The sequence below is a fragment of the Lathyrus oleraceus genome, chromosome 5 (assembly GCF_024323335.1).
Source record: "Lathyrus oleraceus cultivar Zhongwan6 chromosome 5, CAAS_Psat_ZW6_1.0, whole genome shotgun sequence".
Lineage (NCBI taxonomy): Eukaryota > Viridiplantae > Streptophyta > Magnoliopsida > Fabales > Fabaceae > Lathyrus > Lathyrus oleraceus.
The window spans coordinates 457,976,945-457,992,860 of record NC_066583.1 but is presented as its reverse complement, the minus strand read 5'-3'; the positions used below and the strand labels follow the sequence as shown (position 1 = coordinate 457,992,860).

The window sequence follows — 15,916 nt, the reverse complement described above, 5'->3', positions numbered from 1 at the left end:
AAAAATGATTTTTAAAGTTTTAGGAAAAATCGGTTTTTTGTATTTTTTAAAAATTTTGATATTTTATTTTGAAAAAAAAATAATTTTGTATTTTTCAAAAAAATAATTTTTTAATATTTGGAAAAATCCATTTTTTAAAAATTAGTTTAAAAAAATTCATTGGATCATTAAAATGTGTTGGATGGTTTGGATCAATCCATATTTATAAATGGATGGATTTAATTCAATCCATTAACTTAATTTTTATATATTGGATGGATTAGATGTATTTATTAGTGGATGAATTTTATTTTAATGAATCCTATTGTCACACCTAGTTAAAATTCAAACAAATTTTCTTTACCTAAATGAAATATTGAACAGAACTACAGCAGCAACAGATGCAATTAAGGGAACGTTTGTTTTTCCTTTTTTTATAAAAATTTTAACATAATTTTATATAAAACAAATTTACAAAGAAAATTTTGATAAAGACTTCAAATGAAAATTCAATTTGAATAGTTATTTTTAAAATATTATTTTAAATATTTCATCATTTTATTAAAAAAAATTATATATCAAAATTTTAAAAATCACTTAATTTTAAAACTATTTCAGATAATTTTTTATAAAAACCATTTTTGAGATACAACTTTTTAAAAAAATTACAATTTCAACTTATATTTTGATCTTCAATTCAACAGTGTATGATTATGTTATAAAATATTAAAATGAATCTTTCAATTTAGAAAAAACAAATATAAAAAAATTATAATATTTTAAAAAATTCATTTTTAAAAATAGAAAGAAAAAACCCATTTTATAAAGCTAAAACAAACATGTCATAAACCATCCACATTCACATAAATTATGCTCCCAATTATCTGATCATTAGAAAGCAATATCAGCATACATATGGTAAAGTGTTGGTTTACATTATTGGTTTTACATTATCAACCACAATCATAGAAAGAAAGCAAGCAACATCCAATCATTTAAACCCAATAACACATAAGTGCTCCAATGCCATTGAAACTCAGCTTCATTCTTAGTCGGTAATCAGTTCTTTCTTCCTTCAGATAAGATAATATGGTAGCCATGCCTGCATTATCATCCAACCAAATGTCAAATTATTTTTAAAATCATAAGTTATTTCTGTAAGTTCTCCTTAACAGTTTTGTAAGTGCTTATGTTTGTAGGTAAACTCAAATAAATCAATTGAAAGAGCCAAGCTACGGAGAGAAGAGAAAGAGAAAGGACACAAGTAGTAATATAAGATCGAGAGTGCATATATATAGCAATTTAATGGGTGCAAAAGATCGAGAGTGCATATATATAGCAATTTAATGGGTGCAAAAGATCGAGAGTGCATATATATAGCAATTTAATGGGTGCAAAAGATCGAGAGTGCATATATATAGCAATTTAATGGGTGCAATACGTTGATTTGAAAGGAGCACTAGTAGCTCCAACAGGTGTGTTGAAGGCAACTTCCTGAAATGGGCCAGCCATCTTTCCTCGTGGAAACCATCCAAGGTCTCCACCCTTCTTTCCTGATGGACATTCAGAATATTCTTGGGCTACCTGTGAGGTCGACAAATTATTATCAGTCATAAACAATTCAATAGACAAAATATTTCTATCTCAAGATTAAATTTGATTCTTATTTATCATTCCATCCAACAAACCGCCATACATTTTTTCTCTCCAGAAAAAGACCATGATTTCGTACTATAAGGGTTGTGTATATGTATACCTTTGCAAACTCTGCCGGAGGAACCTTATCTCCATTGCTAAGCCAACCATCCTGAAGTTTCTTGTAGGCTTCGTTAATCTTACCTTGTTTCTCGCATAAGACATGTCTTGCTGTTAAGGAAAAATCCAGATAAAAATATCATTTCAAGACATGTAGAATGATAGAAACTGATCATATATATGGTCACAATGGTGCTTGAGAAAAGGGACAATTTTCTACCTTTGACATAGGTGCAAGTACCAAGCCCATCTGCAGCTTTCCCACCTTTTCCTTTACCCTTGGAGGCATTCTCATCACTTCCACTTGCAGCCTGCTTTCCCTTACCCTTCCCTCCCGCCTTTGCGTCTTTTCCCATCGTTCCAACAACTCTTCATCATTTCAACCAAAAAAGTCAACAACTATTATTGAATTACAAAGATCACAGTGTAGAAGTCATAGAAATAAAACTAAGAAATTCCGACAGAATTGCAAACTACAATTTCATCATCTTTTGTACCAACTCAAACTACTTCTTTTAAATGGAAAAATAATATATTAATATAGATGAGAACCACCACGGTGCAAAAACAAGGTATCACTTAGCAAAAGAAGTGCTGAAAGGACTACCAAGAAAGAAAAAAGTACAAAAAATAACCTAAACAAACAAAAAACAATAAAAGCATCGAATCAGGTCATAGAGACCCCACGGATAACAACCAAAGAAGCTAAAAACCCAACCGCATAGAATTCAGGCTAGAGCTCAGACCACCAGAACCAGCATCAATATATCAGAAACCACCAAGAGAGCAACAAAACCATAAACCAACACCAACCTCAGAACCAAGGCAAACTACTTACTATTTTGTGTTTCCATCCCAAGTTGGTTATGATGGTGTCTATTACACATCAGGTTACAAGGGAGATTGCTAGAGGATCAATTTCTGTTAGACTCAATTGGTTAGTTTAATCGAGCATAAAACATCCTTAGTGTTAAACAAGTTCTTTAGTTTTTGCTCTCATCCATGTTCCATTATGACACCTATCAAAAGACATTGACATCGACCTTCTGATATCCATAGAGATAATAACTCAACAAAACGAGTTCATAGACTCATTAACAGAAACTGATTCATGAGCTACAGACAAATCCATGGCTTCAAACTTCTTAATTGAAATGACTAGCAATTTCTATCAAGCTTTCATACACATACTCAATTACACACTAAGGTTACACATGGAGAATGCGAAATCAGTAACCTGTCTAAGTTTCACAACTCTGATTCAGTCAAGGTGTTTAACCATGTGTGGCATATAGTGCCTTGGGGCTGCTAGGCTATGCTAAATTGCTATAGTGATCACTTTTGACAACTACATCAAAGCAAAATTATTGTTAATGAATGTCGTTGGGCCTAACTCAACCATACAAACCCGGTTTGACCATAAGGTGAGGATTGTCACACTTATAAACACATGTTCAAACCATATATTGCCCGATGTAGGACTCACACCCCCTCACGCTTGGAACTGGACATCTAGAGCGTGGAAATAAATTGTGGGTGACCCGATAGCAAAAACCTGATAGAGATGGTCTAACTAATCTTAAACCAGACTCTGATACTATCTTAATGAATGTGGTTGAGCCTAACTCAACCATTAAAAGCGATGCGTAGGATGAAGATTGCCGCCACTTATAAGCATTTACACACCAAAACAAACAGATTACACATCAAAACATTATCATAATGAATAACCATCTAAGATAAAGAAATTACCATCTAAGAAAAAACTATTAACATTCTTCAAAATAAAGAAAAAGAAAATGAAATCCCAACCCATAAGTATAAGCCAAATAATCAATCAAATAAAAGGAAATAATATGAGCCTAGAGATTGAAATTCAAGTTAGGTTTCAGATACTAGTAAAATTCTACATTAGAGTATAGCTGAAAAACCCCAAGAAAAATTGAAATCGCAGTTCTATTACACAGAAGCAATTAAAAAGCACACATAAAGGAAAAATGGGGAATTTTAACAAATAAATTAATAAAAAAACAAGCCTTTTCACCTTTCAGAAGAAATCAATAGAAAAGTTGGAGACTTTGGAAATCCAGGAAGCACAATCAACGATGAAGACTCACGCAACTCACTCACACCAGTGGAGACTCAGAATCACATTCGATTTCGTGTTTGCGCTTTTGTCTGTTACAAATAGATCTATTGGGCTCAATTAATAAAATTAAGGCCCAATAGAAAATATGACATTTTCTTGGGTTGCTACTATTCCAAACCCAACTTATATTATTATTATTATTATTATTATTATTATTTTATTATTACAAAAGAAAAAATATATCCACTAAGAGTTTAAAATAATTTTACATTATCAACTAATCATTATCATGTATTATGCCAAATCACCTTAATAATTTTAAATTAAATGTGTGACCCGGTTGAATGATGAATCTCTATTGAATGACCGTGTAAAACTATTTTATAAAATTGTGTCAGTGCAACACCATTAATCTCAATGTTGTAAAAACTGAACCGCATGACGAATTCGTAAGACTTCCGACTCAAAGTTTATTTTGTTTAATCGGTTAAATATATGATCGAATTGTTTATTAAATAAATTAATAATATAAAGCTAAATTTTTTAAATAAGTCACGTAATCATATGTTTATAAATTAATAAAATAAATATTTTAAAAATTCATTAGTTAGTGTATATCAATTAAATTATTACAAATATGAGATCAATAGTATACATAATTACACAATATAATGGCACGCTTAAAGAAACGGAATTATAAGACAATAATATAACTTAAAAATTTGTGTTACTCTTTTGTGTTAAAGAAGAATTTCTTCTTGTGAAGGGAAAATATTTTAAGTATTATTGCTAACCTATTAATGATTTTTAAATTCTTAATAAAAAAATATTAAAATTGACCAATTACAAGCATTTCTTTGAACCAGGAGACGATTTTACAAAACCGACTTCTATTCTTAGTTCAAATGATTTTGAGCAGTTCAATTCGGTTTTTCCGCTTTCACTCCGATTTTTAATTCACCTACGGTTTTACAAGGTTGATCGGGCCAGAGTCACCTTCGATTCGCGGTTGAACCAGACGGTTCGGTCCGGTTTTTGAAACAGTGATTAATCTCTTATTATTATTATTACTATTATTAGTATTATTATTATTTATTATTATTATTATTTTTTATTATTATTATTATTATTATCATTTATTATTATAATTATTATTATTATTACCCTCACGCTTTGACCTGACACTCCCACATACTTTTATAACGACAAAATTACCCTTTGCATTATTTACCTTTCAAAAAATTATATTAAGTCAAAAAAATTTACTCTAGAAAACTGGTGAAAAAACAAAAACTCTGATAATTATTTATAAAGTTTCAGAAAAAGGAAAAATGTATCCAATTTTATCGGAATTTTAAAATTTAGATATGAATTTTTACCAATTTTTGTGAGAAATCCGATATTCTATTGCAATTGTATCATTTAAAAAAAAATCAGGCATTTTGTTGCGGTTTTACCGGATTTTTAAGAAAAAACTAGAATTTTCAGGGAGTTAGTTTTGTATTGACTGGATATTTAAAAAATTCGGTATATTTATATAGGATACTTTGAAATACCCGGGAAGCATTGAGAAGTTCCGGATTTTTGGAAAAATCCGGTGTATCGATATTTCGCAAAAGGAGTAAAAATTTTGGTAGTTCAAAATGTTTCATTTGTGTGATCCATATCCTGATGGTTCCTCTGCATATTTTACACAGTTTTTCACCACTGACACTGTATATTTTACTTACATGTTTAATTTTTAACTTGTTCAAAAATAATAGGATTACGATATCTCTAACATTGATAAATTAATTTGTATAAGTTATAAATGTCAGATATTTGCCTCCCAAGCTGACATGTTAGCATGGACACAATTTGTTGGTAAACAACATGGTATTATTCATGTTATTATTCATTCAGATGCAAATGGGAATAGAGGAGGGAGAAATAAATTGATTATGGATTGTGAGAAATGAGGAAACTAAAAAAAATCTTCTAAGAATTCTTATAATTGTAGTTATAGTATAAAAGTCAAATGTCAATTTATGTTGAGATCTGTGTCAAGTGGTAGCAGTTGGAAGGTTACGGTTATGTGTAAGTTTCAAAATCATATACTAGCTAAGGACTTAGATGACCATGAAAAATTGGATCGTTTAAAAGATAATGAAAGAAAGTTTGTGAATGACATTATCAAATACAATATGACTCTCAGATACCTAATTGCTGATTTGAAAGATAGAGATCCAAAAAACCTGACTAACGTTACTCAGGTGTATAAGGCAAGATATACATACAAGTGTTGGTGTAAGCCCTAGAGACCAATACTTTTGGTACTTGTATCGAATTATTTATTAATAATAAAAGATTTTTTCTTTATTACGTTTGTTTAATAAAGTCCCTAGGATAGCTAGTCCGTTTAATGTATCAAGTGTGACTTGATCATGAGATCACATTAAACATAAGGACACTATTCTTAAAGTATCCGTAGTCGAGCTTTATTGTGAAGTGGGATAACATTAAAGCATTAAGACTATTATGTATATAGATTGATGATCACATCTCATGGATCATGGATAAGGAGTTATCAAGTCTTAAACATATGTATGAATATTAAGAGTAATATTTATACCGGATTAGCCCGCTATGAGAATACTATATAGAAAATTATGCAAAGTGTCATAAGTTATTCTCATGGTGATAATGGTGTATACCACTCTTCGACTTGAAACCACTATGGACCCTAGATGTAGAGTCGAGTGCTTTATTGCTGATCCAACGTTGTCCGTAACTGGATAACCATAAAGATAGTTGATGGGTACTCCACGAAGCATGCTGAGGGACATGAGTGACCTAGATGGAATTTACCCATCCTGCGTAACAGGATAAATGTCTATGGGCCCAATATTGAACTGGACAAGGATGACACGGTCTATGCCTTGTGTTCAATATAGACATAAGGGCAAAAGGGTAATTATACGTATAAGTATTATCACAGAAGGTTTTGTCATATCACATGACATTTTCGTGTCTTGGGTAGCAGTGATGTGTTGCTAGATACCGTTCACTGTTTATTATGTTAAATACGTGATTTAATATAATTGTCAACGCCGCGAAAACCTACAAGATCACACACAAAGGACGGATTGATAAGAGATGGAGTAACTAAGGAATACCGTAAGGTACGGTGCACTTAAGTGAATTATAGAACATCGTAAGGTACGGTGTACTTAAGTAGAATACGAAATATGGTAAGGTACCACACACTTAAGTTATTTTTGGCATATTATAAGATATGGGTCAAAATACACTTAAATGGGCTTTTAGCTTGAAGCCCACACAAGTGGTTCTACAAATAGAACCCTTGTGCAGAAGCATTCACAGCGGTTGCATTATTTTCGTTCTCTCTCTCTCTCTCTCTCTCTCTCTCTCTCTCTCTCTCTCTCTCTAAGCCTTCATTCGTACCAGCTAGCACTGAGATTGAAGGAATCCGTTCGTGTGGACTGAGTAAAGACGTTGTCATCGTTCAACTTTCGTGATCGCTCTGTGGATCTGCATCAAAGGTTTCAATCGTCACAAGAGGTAAATATTCTATCACTGATCATGACCATATTCATAAAGATCTCTAAAGGAGAAAATTTTAATTTCCACTGCGTTTTGGACCGCAATTCTCCTTCAACAAGACGAGTAAGAAAGGTCCATTGACTGAAACGCAACATCTTCCGAGTCTTATTCAAGAAGAGAAATACATGTACTGGACCAGAAACAATGATGATTCAAATGTTCTTAATAATATCTTTTAGACGCCTCTTGCTTTAGTGAAGTTGTAGAACATGTTTTATTTTGTGTTGATTTTTTATTTTGCATACAAAACAGAGAAGTATTGAATGTTTCAATTGCTTCTATTTACATTTATTTGATTATGGGTTAGATGTTGTTGATTATTGATTGTACATACAGAACAAACAGGTATCGGCTACCACTACTTGAGATTATTGGTGTTACATCCACGAAGTTGACGTTTTCGACTGAAGTTGCCTATATGAAACATGAAAGGGAGGAAAACTTCACATGGGCAATAGAGAAGCTGAAAGAGTTATTTGCTTTAGAGAAGTTACTACAGAAGGTTTTGGTGATAGGCGTGAATTGGCGTTGATGAATGTTGTGGAAGTTGTGTTTCCAAACTCAACTCATCTGTTGTGTTTGTTCCATATTTTAAAAAAAAATTAGTGCGAAATGTAAGGAGTGTGAGTTTTTGGTACATGTTAAGAATTTTGAGGTTGTATGTGCTGATATTCCTTTATTTGTTTAGTATGTGCATAAAACTTGGTTAGCGCCCTATAAAGAAAGGTTTGTTGTTGCTTGAACTAACATAGTCACTCATTTAGGGGACACGACAACGAACATGTACATCAATGTGACTTTGAATATGAGTACATTACTAATTATCAAATAATGACATCCTTTTTCTACTTGTGTGTTTAGGGCTAAGTTTGCTCACTCGGGACTAACAAACATGTTGACAACTAGAAGGGGAGATTTTAGTAGAAGTTGGGATGATGTGAACACCATGTTGAAGTTGAAATTAGGTTCAATCAAAATATCATTTCAAAAAAGTATTTCTAACATTGAGCATCGGTATAACACTCAATTTTACTTCAGATTTCACGGCTTCGTTTTAAGATAGTGTACACAACACGTTAGGAAGGAGCTAAAAAGTGTAAAATTCGTTGGTTGTGACAAAGATGCATGTAGTTGCTTCGTTAGAATAACACATGGGTTACCTTGTGTTTGTGAACTTGCAGGTCTTCAAATACAAGGTGAGCATATTTTATTAGAATTGATTCATGTGTTTTGGAAGAAATAATACATTGAAGGTCATGAGGTCACTCAAAAAGATAATGGGATACAATTGGATTTAGAAGAAGAGTGTGAAGAGTTGAAGAGGTATTTCAGTACACTGGATATTGTAGGACAAAGGGCGATGAAGAAAAAAGTTTGGGAAATAACACATCCATCCACAACTTCCATGTGTCCACCACCAGTGAAGTACAAGCTAAAGAAGGGAAATAAGAAAAGTAAAAAGGGCCATGAGAGGGATGTGCATTATGATCCCTCACATTGGGAGTATGCTAAGGGCTCGCAAGGAAGTTAGAGTATGAAGAGATCATGTACAAAACCTACTAAAAGTGAACTGCGTAGGCAGTCTTCAAAACATCTTTACTTGTCTCAGTTTCCCGATTCCTTACATCGGTACATTAATGACATCGTTGATATGGGTAAAGATGGAAATTATGGCTTTCGTGTTATTGTAGCTTTACTTGGATGGGGCGAAGAGTCTCGACCTTTGGTTAAAATATAGTTAGATATTAAATTTTATCAACACCGTCAAGTTTATTCTAATGTGTTATATGACACGTTACTGTAAGTTAGAATGTGTTATGGGTTGCTAGCTTGGGTGTGCATGGTCGTGAGAAGTGGATGATGATTCCTGATATGGGTTAACCTATTGCTCATAGATATAATGGTATATTTGTCTCATTGTCCATGAACCTTAACGTCAAATTCTTCCCATTAGTGATAACTTCATCCATAGCTTCAAGTAGACACAAAATTATTACAGTTGGTTTTATTGACAAAAGTCATTGGGTTCAAGTGAAGTTGGAAACCAATTGTTCGTCGCCTCCCGTCACAGGTCGATGGAGACAGAACTGTAGTGAAGGTGCAAGAGCATGGGAAATAGCATATGCGGAGCGTATTAGGGATTTGGAAGAAGAAATTAGGAAGTCAACGTAATTTGTTTTGCATTGATATTGTAGCATTTTTTGCATTATATTTATATATTTTATCGGGTATAATTTGTTTAAAATGGCAAAACGTTATGGTTTTTTCTAAAACTCGCCGCTGTCTACCGGATTTTTCAAAATTTCTGGAAAATTTGACAAGTACCTGAATTTTCAAAATATCTGGTATGTATCATATGTTACCGAAGTTTTCTAAAAACTGGTATATTTACGCCGAATTTTTCAAAAAATGATATATATGGCACTAGATTTTTCAAAAAACGGGTATTTTCTCCATAATTTTACAGATTCTCATAAATTTTTATCGGGAATTTTGTAAATGTTCGATATTTCATAAATTTTTTGTAAAATATCTGGTTTTTTTTTAAAATATGGTATTTCTTCATATAAATCAAAAATTTCACAAAAAATCTGGTATTATAATGAAAAATCTGGTAACAACATGTACTTTAAAAAATCTAGAAATTTTTAGTAAGGGCATAATTGTAAAAGCAACCCTGATATTTGGGTACCAAGTCTAAGTGTGGGGTTGACAAGACAAAATCTCTTCCAAATTAATATAGTAAGGCCCAACAGGAAATATGACATTTTCTTGGAGTTACTATTATTCGTAACCCAACTTATGCTAATACACCTAATTATTATTATTATTATTATTATTATTATTATTATTATTATTATTATTATTATTATTATTATTATTATTAGGGGTGAGAATATATCAGACTGACCGACAATTGTTAAATCTACGGCAAGTCCAAATCATATGTCTGATTTTGTTTAAAATAAAAAATACTTAGTTTTTAGAAAGAACACTACAACAACAACAACAATAACAACCAAACATTATCTCACTAAGTGGGATCGTTACATAGATTAACTTCCGCCATAATGTTATATTCATAACTATGCTTATATCCAAATCGTTAATCTCAATATCTTTCTTAATGACTTCTCTTATAGTCTTTCTAAGTCTCTCTCTTCCTCTAGTTATTTGACTTCTCTCCATATGATAGACTCTCCTTTCCCTATAATCTACAGGTCTTCTCTCAACATATCCAAACCGTATTTCTACCATCTTCTCTACTATAGGTGTTACCCATACATTCTCTCTAATATATTCATTAATACTATTATCCTTTCTAGTCTTTATCACACAACTAACACAACATCCTCATTCCCGATGCACTTACTTTATTTTTGCGTTGATTCTTAAGCGCCTAATATTCTATCTAGTACAACACCACAAGTCTTACTGCAATTCGATAAACTTTACCCTTCAGCTTGAGCAATACTTTTGCATCACATAAAATCCCTGAAGCTCGACTCCCTTTTAGCCACCTAGCTTGAATTTGATGGTTTACATTTCCTTCTATTTCTCCATCATTTTTTATTACATACCCAAGATATTTAAACTGTGTGACTTGAAGGATGACATGGTCTCCAACTTTCCCCTCTAAATTAGAAACGCTTCTTTTTTTGTTAAACTTGCATTCCATATATTATGTCTTACTTCTGCTTAGGCGAAAAACATGTGTTTCTAAAGCTCATCTCTAAGTTTCCAACCTCTCATTTAAATCCTCCTTCTCTAAGTAAGACTATATCATCTGCAAAAAGCATACATCTCAGTGCTAGCTCTGGGATGTGTTCTATGAGTACATCCAAAATTAAGGGTAAAAAGGTAGGGGCTTAAATTTGAACCTTGATGCAAACCTATTGTAATGTGTAAATCATTTGCTCTCCAACTTATGCTTGTACACTAGTCGATACCTATCATACATATCTTGGATAACTCATATATATGCAATCCTAGCCCCTTTCTTCTCTACGGATTTCCACAAAACTCTCTCTAGACACTATATTATAGGCCTTCTCCAAGTCAATAAAAATTAAGTGCAAGTCTTGTTGGTCCATCTGATATTGCTTCATCACTCGTCACAGTAGATACATTGCTTTAATAGTTGACTTTCCCAACATAAAACCAAATTGTTTCTCAATGCCTTGAGTCTCTTTCCTTCATCTCCATTCAATCACTTTTTGCCATAACTTCATGGTATGACTCATAAGTTTAATTCATCTATAATTTGAACAATTTTGTATATCCCCCTTTGTTCTTATAGATTGGAACTAAAGTGCTTCTGCTCCATTCATCTGACATTTTCTTCGACCTCATAGTTTCATTAACAATTTTTCTAAGCCACTCAATACCTCTCTCTCCTAGAATTTTCCATACTTCAATATGTATATTGTCTGACCCAGCCGTCTTAATGTTACTCATCTTTTCCAATGCTTTTTTTACCTCTTATTTTTTAATATGCTGGTAGTAATTATAGTTTTAGCTCTCTTCTCTAATGTCGAACCTGCTAGAGTTTGGTGAGATATCATATACTTCATTAAATAAATAGTAGAAATACGTCTTCCACGCATCCTTTATATCTTTTTCCTAAACCAAAACTTTTTCTTTTTCATCTTTAACACATTTCACTTGATCCAAGTATCTTGTTTTTCTTTCTCTTCCCTTAGCAAGCCTATATATAGATTTTTATACCTCCTTGGTTCCTAAAGATTGCTATAATCCTTCAAAAGCTTAGGTTCATGTTTCACTCATCACCTTCTTGGTCTCATTCTTAGTTTTCTTATACTTTTTCCAAGTTTTTGATTTTTTACATCTAGACCATTCTTTAAAACAATCCTACTTTACTCTGAACACTTTCATTCCACCACCACAATTCTTTACCCCAAGATCCAAAACCTTTTGATTCTCTCAATGCCTTTTTAGCCACTTTTCTAATCTCTTGATCCATATTATTACACATATCATTTTCACTTCTTTGTGGTTGTCCAAACCCTCATTCCAAGATCTTGTGTTGGAAACTTTCTTGTTTTTTACCCTACAAATGACACAACTTGATTTGTGTCGCTCCCATGTGACTTATTCTCTTTTCTCTCCTCTTTATTCTTACATCCATAACCAATACTCTATGTCGGATAGTCAAGCTCTCTTCCGAAACAACTTTACAATCAAGGCAAATGTTCCTATCTGACCTCTTAATAAGGAATAAATCTATCTAAGAACAAGTCACCCCACTTATATATGTGATAAGTTGCTCATATCTTTTTCAAACCATGTATTTTCTATAGTAATATCCAAATCCGACGGAAACTATAAGATGGATTTACCTTTCGCATTTACCTCTAATAGACTATACCTTCATGCATGTCTCAAAGTCTTTTGCTATGTTTGCTACATGATCATTTAGATATCCTCCTAGATAAAGTTTTCTCCTTGTGGTATATCCTGAATTAAGCCTTCTAAATCATCCTAAAACTTTACCTTAATGTGTTGTGCTGGCCCAATCTGAGGTGTATATGCACAAATAACATTAAATGTGTCTTAATCCACTACAAATTTCAAGGCTATGACTCAGTCTCCTACTCTTTTCACATCCACAATATCCCTTTTCCACTCCTTGTCCATAATAATCCCCGTCTTATTTCTTGATCTAACTTTTTTGATGTACCAAAGCTTAAACCCCGAGTTGTCAAATTTTTTCGCTTTTTCACATGTCCACTTAATTTCTTGTAGGCACATAAAATTGATCTTCCTCCTAACTATAGTGTCCAATATGTCCATAGATTTCCTAGTAAGTGTGCCTATATTCCATGATCCAAAATGAATCATACTCGCATGAACTAACTTTTTTACCCACACTCGTTCATGAAAATGTGGGGACCCTTGCTTATTTTTCACTACATCCAGGTGGCGATGCAGCGCCCTTGATCTTTTGACATTGTGCTCGGGCTATACAATGTGTTGCTTTTGGACAATGATCTAGAATTCACTTTATTTCCTATTTGATCCATGTCATAGAGATTCAACAAAGTTATACATTGGTTGTCGACTGCCTAACACAACTCTCTCCTTTTATTTGAGCATGGGACCTTTTAAAAGAACATTAACAGTTTACAAGGTTGGACTACTGATAGAGTTAAGATATAAGTGATTGAGAATTTGCAACCTCCCAAAACTGTAAGAGAAGTATGGAATTTTCTTGGACACATTGTTTTCTACTGGTGGTTCATAAAACACTTCTCTAAGATCACCAAGCCATTGACTGGTCTTTCGGTGAAGGACGTTGAGTTCATCTTAGATGAACGATGCCGTGAGTATTTCCAACAGCTGAAAAGTGCATTGATATCCGCCCTAGAATGCAACCTCCAGACTTTAGCCAACCTTTTGAGATCATGTGTGATGCTAGTGACTATGCAGTAGATGTTGTTTAGGACATCACAAAGATAAGAAAATGTATGCCATCTATTACGCCAGTAGGACCCTGGATGAAGCTCAAATCAACTATGCTACTACTAAAAAGAGATTTTATCCATCATGTTCGCAATCAATAAATATTGTTCCTACCTCTTAGGGTCAAAACTTATTGTATACACGGACCACGCGATTATCAGGTACCTATTAAGTAAGAAGGATGCGAAGCCGAGGCTGATTTGGTGGATTTTACTACTTCAAAGTTTGACATGGAGATCCAAGATGAAAAGGGTATTGAAAAATGTGGTAGCTGGCCACTTTCTAGAATCAATGATGGTAAGTCTGAAGAACTACCCATTTTTTAGGTACGCATTTTTATGATGGACAACAATTTTGTTACAACATGTATCACATCAAGATGTTGAGCAAGATGTCTTGACATATTGATCAGACATCTTTGCAGGTTTTGTTTTACTTCTTGGAATACTTATTTTATTATGAGATCTCTGAAGGTTCTTTGAATATTCAGTTATCATATTTGATTGTTCAAGAGGGTTTGTTTTAGAAACTCTTGTTTCGTTTGCAATTGTGCACTTGTTTCATAAAAAGGGATGTTGAGACATTTTAGGAAAAAGTAGTCTTGTTCCTGATTTTATGCAGAAGATTCTGTAAACTCTGTGCAACAATCCAGGTTGGATCTGTTGCGGTTTTAAGCCTAAGCTCACGCTTACCAAAGGTTATTTAAAGAGAATTTTGCTAACCTAATTTATAGAAGTGAGAGTTACGCTTGAGTATTGTGAAATTAGGGTTTTAGTATTCTTTTTTATTTGTGAGTCACTCTTATATCTTGTTGATATTAGAGGTGGATTGTGTCTTTGAGTTGTAATTCTTAATCACTCATAAGCTTTTAAGCAAGAGTGGATTATATGTGTTGGAAGAATGCCTTCTATTATTTGATTAAAGTCATTATCATTGTGTGTGGTTGAAGGAAGTGAGAGGGGTATCATATTTAGGAGAGTCTTAGATAGAAATAGCATGGGTCGTGATAGGTGTGATAATGGGAGTAGTTCACGTGTTAAGGATCATGACATTCAGGGGGAGTTTGATATGTTTGTGCTTAAGCTGTTGTGTGCTTGTTGTGATGTCAAACAAAATGTCTTGACATTTTGTTTTAAAGAATCTCTTCTCTGAATGAGGCTTGGAGTATGAGAGTTTATTTCTCTCTGAGTTTTTTGTGAGGTTGGGTTTCTACTTATTATTGTTGCGTGTGCCTCTAATATGTCTTGGTGTTATACCAAGTGTCTGATTGTTTGGTTTTGTGTTTGTGATTATTGCTGATGTTTTATCTTTTCTCCAGCTATATGATGAAAAGATTATTTTAGTCAAAATTTGCCAAAGGGGGAGATTGTTAGGTCTGTGTTTTTATGATTGACAACAATTTTGTTAAAACATGTATCACAAAAAGATGTTGAGCAAGATGTCTTCACATGTTGATCAAACATCTTTGCAGGTTTTGTTTTACTTCTTAGAATACTTATTTTATTATGAGATTTTTGAAGATTCTCTGAATATTCAGCTATCATATCTGACTGTTAAATATGGTTTATTTTAGGAACTCTTGTTTCTTTTCAAGTTGTGCACCTGTTTCATAAAAACGGATGTTGATACATTTTAGGAAACAAGTAATCTTGTTCCTGATTTAATGCAGAAGATTTTGCAGACTTTGTGCAACAGTCCAGGTTGGATCTGTTGCGATGTTAAGCCTAAGTTCACGCTTACCAAAGGCTATTTAAAGAGAACGTTGCTAACCTAATTTATAGAAGTTAGAGTTATGCTTGAGTATTGTGAAATTATGGTTTTAGTGTTCTTTATTATTTGTGAGCCACTCTTATATCTCGTTGATATTAGAGGTGGGTTGTGTCTTTGAGTTGTAATTGTTAATCACTCATAAGCTTTTAAGCAATAGTGGATTATATGTGTTGGAAGAATGTCTTATATTATTTGATTAAAGTCATTATTATTGTGCGTGATTGAAGGGAAGTGATA

At 33.0% G+C, this 15,916-nt stretch overlaps 1 protein-coding gene across 1 annotated transcript; it reads right to left on the bottom strand.

Annotated features, from left to right (window-relative positions):
- Positions 1-837: 837 nt before the first annotated feature.
- Positions 838-3,984, bottom strand: LOC127085406 (uncharacterized). The gene is made up of 5 exons (XM_051025920.1): positions 3,779-3,984; positions 1,955-2,103; positions 1,736-1,845; positions 1,421-1,563; positions 838-1,081 (listed from the first exon to the last, which is right to left on the bottom strand). Exons 2-5 carry the CDS (start codon positions 2,088-2,090, stop codon positions 1,039-1,041), a joined length of 432 nt encoding a protein of 143 aa, XP_050881877.1. The 5' UTR covers positions 2,091-2,103; positions 3,779-3,984; the 3' UTR covers positions 838-1,038.
- Positions 3,985-15,916: the final 11,932 nt, after the last annotated feature.